The sequence below is a fragment of the Entelurus aequoreus genome, linkage group LG08 (assembly GCF_033978785.1).
Source record: "Entelurus aequoreus isolate RoL-2023_Sb linkage group LG08, RoL_Eaeq_v1.1, whole genome shotgun sequence".
NCBI classification, from domain to species: domain Eukaryota; kingdom Metazoa; phylum Chordata; class Actinopteri; order Syngnathiformes; family Syngnathidae; genus Entelurus; species Entelurus aequoreus.
Genome location: NC_084738.1, coordinates 73,796,773 through 73,804,903, shown reverse-complemented (window position 1 = coordinate 73,804,903; position 8,131 = coordinate 73,796,773). Strand labels below are relative to the sequence as shown.

At 30.6% G+C, this 8,131-nt stretch overlaps 1 protein-coding gene across 1 annotated transcript in view; it reads right to left on the bottom strand.

The window, feature by feature from the left end:
* Positions 1–2,589: 2,589 nt before the first annotated feature.
* LOC133656296 (protein LSM12 homolog A) overlaps positions 2,590–8,131 on the bottom strand; it is a 26,404-nt gene continuing 20,862 nt past the window's right edge. The window contains exon 5 of the mRNA XM_062057308.1: positions 2,590–3,310. Within this exon, the coding sequence (XP_061913292.1) occupies positions 3,218–3,310 (93 nt within the window). The 3' untranslated portion in view covers positions 2,590–3,217. The remainder of the gene's footprint in view (positions 3,311–8,131) is intronic.

Below are 8,131 nucleotides of genomic sequence, written 5' to 3'. Positions count from 1 at the left end.
ATTAAAAAAAAAAAAAAAGTGAAGATGATCAATAGGTTTGTTTTGAAAGTGAAAAAAAAATATTTTTACCATTTTGGGGGACTTTTTAAATCTTTTTTTTTTTTTTAAACAGTCATTGTTTAAAAAATAATGAATTAAAAGCAACATTATTAATTTTTGACCTACTTAAGTCTCCAACTACTTTACATCTATCTATTTTTAGAAATGGTTTCAGGAAATATAGCATATTTTGTGTTAAAAATTAAAAAACGGTTTTCTTTGAAAACTTTTTATAAAAAAAAAATTAAAAAAAAGTGAAGTTGATCAATAGATTTTTGAAAGTGGAAAAAAAATATTTTTACCATTTTGGGGGGCTTTTGAAATCTTTTTTTTAATTTTTTTTTTAAACAGTCATTGTTCAAAAAATAATTAATTAAAAGCAACATTATTTAATTTTTGACCTACTTAAGTCTCCAACTACTTTACATCTATCTATTTTGAGAAATGGTTTCGGGAAATATAACTTTTTTGTTTTTAAAAAATAAAAACGGTTTACTTCAGATTTTTTTTTTTAATTAAAAAAAAAAAATCCGAAGTAAAGTGAAGATGATCAATAGGTTTGTTTTGAAAGTGAAAAAAATATATTTTTACCATTTGGGGGGGCTTTTTAAATCTTTTTTTTTTTTTTTTAAACAGTCATTGTTCAAAGGTTTGTTTTGAAAGTGAAAAAAAAATATTTTTACTTTTTTGGGGGGCCTTTTAAATTTTTTTTAAACAGTCATTTAAAAAATAATGAATTAAAAGCAACATTATTAATTTTTTACCTACTTAAGTCTCCAACTACTTTACATCTATCTATTTTTTAAAATGGTTTCAGGAAATATAGCATATTTTGTGTTAAAAAAATAAAAACGGTTTTCTTCGAAAACATTTAAAAAAAAAAAAAAAAAAAAGTGAAGTTGATCAATAGATTTTTGAAAGTGGAAAAAAAATATTTTTACCATTTTGGGGGGCCTTTGAAATCTTTTTTTTTTTTTTTTAAACAGTCATTTTTCAAAAATAATGAATTAAAAGCAACATTATTAATTTTTGACCTACTTAAGTCTCCAACTACTTTACATCCATTTTGAGAAATGGTTTCAGGAAATATAACTTTTTTGTTTTTAAAAAATAAAAACGGTTTACTTTGGAATTTTTTTTTTTAATTAAAAAAAAAAAAAAAGTGAAGATGATCAATAGGTTTGTTTTGAAAGTGAAAAATATATATATTTTTACCATTTTGGGGGGCTTTTTAAATTTTTTTTTTTTTTTTTTAAACAGTTATTGTTTAAAAAATAATGAATTAAAAGCAACATTATAAATTTTTGACCTACTTAAGTCTCCAACTACTTTACATCTATCTATTTTTAGAAATGGTTTCAGGAAATATAACTTTTTTGTTTTTAAAATATAAAAACGGTTTACTTCGGAATTTTTTTAATTAAAAAAAAAAAAAAAGTGAAGATGATCAGTAGGTTTGTTTTGAAAGTGAAAAAATATATTTTTACCATTTTGGGGGGCTTTTTAAATCATTTTTTTTTTTTTTAAACAGTCATTGTTTAAAAAATATTGAATTAAAAGCAACATTATTAATTTTTGACCTACTTAAGTCTCCAACTACTTTACATCTATCTATTTTTAGAAATGGTTTCAGGAAATATAGCATATTTTGTGTTTAAAAAATAAAAAACGGTTTTCTTTGAAAACTTTTTATAAAAAATAAAAAAAAAAGTGAAGTTGATCAATAGATTTTTGAAAGTGGAAAAAAAATATTTTTACCATTTTGGGGGGCCTTTGAATTCTTTTTTTTTTTTTTTAAACAGTCATTCAGTCAGTTCAAAAAATAATGAATTAAAAGCAACATTATTTAATTTTTGACCTACTTAAGTCTCCAACTACTTTACATCTATCTATTTTGAGAAATGGTTTCAGGAAATATAACTTTTTTGTTTTTAAAAAATAAAAACGTTTTACTTCGGAATTTCTTTAATTAAAAACAAATAAAAAAGTGAAGATCAATAGGTTTGTTTTGAAAGTGAAATTTTTTTTTTTTACCATTTTGGGTGCTTTTTAAATCTTTTTTTTTTTTTTTTTTAAACAGTCATTGTTCAAAAAATAATGAATTAAAAGCAACATTATTTAATTTTTGACCTACTTTAAGTCTCCAACTACTTTACATCCATCTATTTTGAGAAATGGTTTCAGGAAATATAACTTTTTTGGTTTTAAAAAATAAAAACGGTTTACTTCGGATTTTTTTTTTTTTTATTAAAAAAAAATTAAAAAGTGAAGATCAATAGGTTTGTTTTGAAAGTGAAAAAAATATATTTTTACCATTTTGGGGGGCTTTTTAAATATTTTTTTTTTTTTTTTAAACAGTCATTGTTTAAAAAATAATGAATTAAAAGCAACATTATTAATTTTTGACCTACTTAAGTCTCCAACTACTTTACATATATCTATTTTTAGAAATGGTTTCAGGAAATATAGCATATTTTGTGTTAAAAAAATTAAAACGGTTTTCTTCGAAAACATTTTTTTTTATAAAAAATCAAACAAAATGTTTGATTTGTTTTGAAAGTGACATTTATTTATTTTTTTACCATTATGGGGGGCCTTTCAAAAAGTGCTTGAAGTTTACAGTCAGAATTTTTGTTACTTTTATTTTAGAAAATGTCTTTTTTTTTTTAAAGTGTGGCATTTCAAGTCACATTTGTGTTTAAAATACAGAAAATACAGACAGTAGAACGTGGACACGGCAACAAAAAAAGGGAAAGAAACAAACAAAAAACAAAAAAAGACAGAAAATAAAGCTAACAAGCCTTTCTGACTGCGCTAGTTTTTCTCTTTTTGAAATGGAACTGAAGGCGGAGAGGAAGGAAGGAAGGAATGAAGGAAGGAAGGAAGGAAGCGAGGAGGAGGGGCGGGGCACGTTAGTTAAGGAAACTATGGTGGCTTCATGTTTCATGTTTAAATTATTCTTTATAAAGTCTAATTTAAGATTTCATCTTTCCTCTCTTTCGCTTTTTTTGTCTTTTTCGTTAAATGGTGTTTTTGCTCTTCATGAACCAGGAACCTCGGCGCTCCGCCCTCGCAGACTCAGTCGCCGAGGAATCGCCGACCCGGCGGCGGCGACGGGGGGGGAGGGGGAGCGCCGGCGTGGCCTCTTCCCGCCCGCCCCTCCCCCGATGGAGCGGCCTCAAGAAGATAAAGTGGAGTCCTTCTGTGTTTGCTGTGCTTGTGAACGCTGCACCGTCTTCTGGCTTTCCACGTCTCGAAAATGTTTCTCCACCTGAGCGGGGGGGGGGGGGGGGGGGGGACTTTAGTCGTCAAACACAAAAAGGTAAACATGCCTACTGGGAGCCGGCGGCTACGCGACAGTTAAGCACACAATTGCACGTAATAATCGTTGACAATATCAACACGCATCAAATCATCGAGAGTTGCAAAATACTTACACATACAAAGAATCCAGTAAGTAACGTGTCCACATCATTCAACTGACTGTGTCATGAGCTTTACTTCATTAATTAGGTGTCACCCAAAATAAACAATTACTTCAACTTAAAGACATCCATTGCAGACAGTTAATAATAATAATAATAATAAATAGGTGAGTGGTTGTCATACTTACCATTCTTCTCAAGACTTATTTCACTTGATGAACCCTTTTCTAACGTCCCTGGGCGATACAAATTCGTGTACCGATCCGATATCAAGTAGCTACAAGCCAGAATTTTTCATACCAATGACGATACTTAAAAACTTTACAGATCATTAAGTGCAATCAGACAAAAACACAACATTATTTCCTACTATTTATTTTCTTTTGTTCCATACAGGGATGTCATTTCTTATCATGGTTATTATTATTATTATCGCCCTATTTTTAAACGTGCTCAAAATTGAAAAAAAATATTTATACTTAAATATTTTAACTAAGTTTTATTTTTTTATTTTTTAAACATTCAAAATGATTTCCTTTTTAGGAGGAACATTATTGCAGATAAAAACACTTTCATGGACCTCTGGTAAAAAAAAATGAAATGTGCATTTGAAAGCAACAAAAGCATAATAAACAAAGTAATAAAATAAATGACTCAAATAAATGTGAACATTGTGCAAGATAGCACTTTATGGACATAAGAGATTCAAAAATAAAAACTAGGGATGGCCGATAAATGCGTTAAAATGTAATATTGGAAATTATCGGCATCGGTTTTTATATTATCTGTATCTTTTTTCTTTTTTAAAAATTAAATCAACATAAAAAACACAAGAAACACTTACAATTTGTGCACCAACTCAAAAAACCTCCCTCCCCCCATTTATTTCTGTTATCAATATTCTGGTTCCTACATTATATATCAATATATATCAATACAGTCTGCAAGGGATACAGTCCGTAAGCACACATGATTGTGCGTGCTGCTGCTCCACTAATAGTACTAACCTTTAACAGTTAATTTGACTCATTTTCATTAATTACTAGTTTCTATGTAACTGTTTTTATATTGTTTTACTTTCTTTTTTATTCAAGAAAATGTTTTTAATTTAGTTATCTTATTTTTATTTATTTTTTAATAAGTACCTTATCTTCACCATACATGGTTGTCCAAATTAGGCATAGTAATGTGTTAATTCCACGACTGCATATATCGGTTGATATCGGTTGATATTGGTATCGGTAATTAAAGAGTTGGACAATATCGGAATATCGGATATCGGCAAAAAGCCATTATCGGACATCCCTAATAAAAACCAATGTAAGAATGTTGAAAGATGGCACCTGGTGGCCATAAGACGTAACTGCACTTGTTGTCCATATAGATGCAAATAGTGTTCATGTATGAGATCAAGGCTGCCAATTATGGCCAAAGTAATCATTAAGATTATTGTTTTCAAAATGTAAATGATGATTAGTGATCGTTAGGTAAAGAAGAGTCATTTTTATGTCTAATAAAAAAGACTATAGATAAACATCCATTTATCTAAAGACAAATATTTTATGTTTTTATTATTTAATGTCAACTTGTCAAGTTTTTTTAATTATTTATTTATGTATATGTAGATGTAGATCAGGGGTCACCAACGCGGTGCCCGCGGGCACCAGGTAGCCCGTAAGGACCAGATGAGTAGCCCGCTGGCCTGTTCTAAAAATAGCTCAAATAGCAGCACTTACCAGTGAGCTGCCTCTATTTTTTAAATTGTATTTATTTACGAGCAAGCTGGTCACGCTTTGCCCGACATTTTTTAATTCTAAGAGAGACAAAATTCAAATAGAATTTGAAAATCCAAGAAAATATTTTAAAGACTTGGTCTTCACTTGTTTAAATAAATTCATTAATTTTTTTACTACAGAAAGACAATTTTAGAGATAAAATACAACCTTAATAATGATTTTAGGATTTAAAAAAAACAAAAACTTTTTAGCTTTTAAATTCCTTCCTCTTCTTTCCTGACAATTTAAATCAATGTTCAAGTAAATTTATTTTTTTTATTGTAAAGAATAATAAATACATTTTAATTTAATTCTTCATTTTGGCTTCTGTTTTTTCGACGAAGAATATTTGTGAAATATTTCTTCAAACTTATTATGATTAAAATTTAAAAAAAAATATTCTGGCAAATCTAGAAAATCTGTAGAATCAAATTTAAATCTTATTTCAAAGTCTTTTGAATTTCTTTTAAAATTTTTGTTCTGGAAAATCTAGAAGAAATAATGATTTGTCTTTGTTAGAAATATAGCTTGGACCAATTTGTTATATATTCTAACAAAGTGCATATTGGATTTTAACCTATTTAAAACATGCCATCAAAATTCTAAAATTAATCTTAATCAGGAAAAATTACTAATGATGTTCCATAAATTATTTTTTTTATTTTTTCAAAAAGATTCGAATTAGCTAGTTTTTCTCTTCTTTTTTTCGGTTGAATTTTGTATTTTAAAGAGTCGAAATTGAAGATAAACTATGTTTCAAAATTTAATTGTCATTTTTTTTCGTGTTTTCTCCTCTTTTAAACTGTTCAATTAAGTGTAAATATCATTAATTGTTAATAATAACATAGAGTTAAAGGTAAATTGAGCAAATTGGCTATTTCTGGCAATTTACTGAAGTGTGTATCAAACTGGTAGCCCTTCGCATTAATCACTACCCAAGAAGTAGCTCTTGCTTTCAAAAAGGTTGCTGACCCCTGATGTAGATGATGTATCGGGAAAGATCCATTAAAAGTTTGAGCAGAAATATGTCGTATAGGAATTAACTATACACAATAACACAACAACAATGTGATGTGTCACATGAATGGTTTAAAAATAACACCATGAAAAAAACAAGTAATGTAAAAAAAACAACTGTGTTTACTTTTTGATATAAAAATAAACACAAAGGAGTTTGGCGAATGAAGATGAAGTCTAATAAACAAGCTTTGTTCTTCTCCAACAAAGCCTCCCAAGAGGTTCCCTACAACAGTTTGGCCAACAAAAAGAAAGAGTGACACCTCTCACATCGAATACACAATCTTCACAGCCTGCATTCAGTTCGATGAGCTAGTATTCATGTTATTTGAACACGATAGAGTCAAATAAAGGAGTGAACATCCCAGTAAACAAAGTAAAGACTATATAAACAAGTTGTCGACATCGCCAGCTGCATGTTTCTTCACCTCATTAAAAGGAGCCATATGTAATAATTTCATGTCAAGTCATCATTAAATGATGTCAAATTACATTAATAAATCATCTTCTTTTCCAATACCTCTGGAACTGATAACAGTAGTTCATGCTCATTTCAAAGTTATATTTACAGCCCCGAAATATTGTTGTTTTGATTTCGATGGCCCGCCCTCCACCCTTTGACCAATTAGAAAGTCTGCGAGTGTAACATCCAGGTTGCCAGTTACTCGCCGCCATCTTGGTCTGGCTACTGCCACGGGTAAAGTTACTAAACATGTCAGACCTTAGTCCATCTGAAAGTTACCATGATCTACTTATTCATGACAAAGCCAGGAACAAAACCAGGATTTGATGCCGTTGAAAGATGGAGAAGACCATTGAAGGCGGAAAATATTCTGTCATCTGACGCCAAACTTGCTCATTTCCTCCTTGATAGGTAAGTCAGGCATTTATCTTTTCTTATTACTTGGAAATTGACATTTGGTATATTGTCCAATACAGTCTATGATGTTGTCTAACAAAGCTAGTATGTTCCTGCAACCAATGTTAGCATGCTAGCCCCGTCAATGACACGTGGACATATATAATACAAAAGCCAAAAGCAGTGAAGTTGTCACGTTGTGTAAATGGCAAATAAAAAGAGAATACAACAAATCCTTTTCAACTTATATTCAATTGAATAGACTGCAAAGACAGGATATTTCATGTTCACACTGAGAAACGTTATTTTTTGCAAATATTAGCTCATTTGGAATTGGATGCCTGCAACATGTTTCAAAAAAGCTGGCACAAGTGGCAAAAAAGACTGAGAAAGTTGAGGAATGCTCATCAGAGACTTATTTGGAGGATCCCACAGGTGAACAGGCTAATTGGGAACAGGTGGGTGCCATGATTGGGTATAAAAGCCGCTTCCGTGAAATGCTCAGTCGTTCACAAACAAGGACGGGGTCGAGGGTCACCACTTTGTCAACAAATGCCTGAGCAAATTGTTTAAGAACAACATTTCTCAACCGGCTATTGGAAGGAATTTAGGGATTTCGCCATCTACGCTCCATGATATCATCAAAAGGTTCAGAGAATCTGGAGAAATCACTGCACGTAAGCCATGATATTACGCACCTTGGATCCCTCAGGCAGTACTGCATCAAAAAGCCACATCAGTGTGTAAAGGATATCACCACATGGGCTCAGGAACACTTCAGAAAACCACTGTCGGTAACTACAGTTGGTCGCTACATCTGTAAGTGCAAGTTGAAACTCTACTATGCAAAGCAAAATCCATTTATCAACAACACCCAGAAACGCTTTGCTGGGCCTGAGCTCATCTCAGATGGACTGATGCAAAGTGTAGAAGTGTTTTGTGGTCTGACGAGTCCACATTTCAAATTGTTTTTGGAAACTGTGGACGTCAAAGAGGAAAAGAACCATCCGGATTGT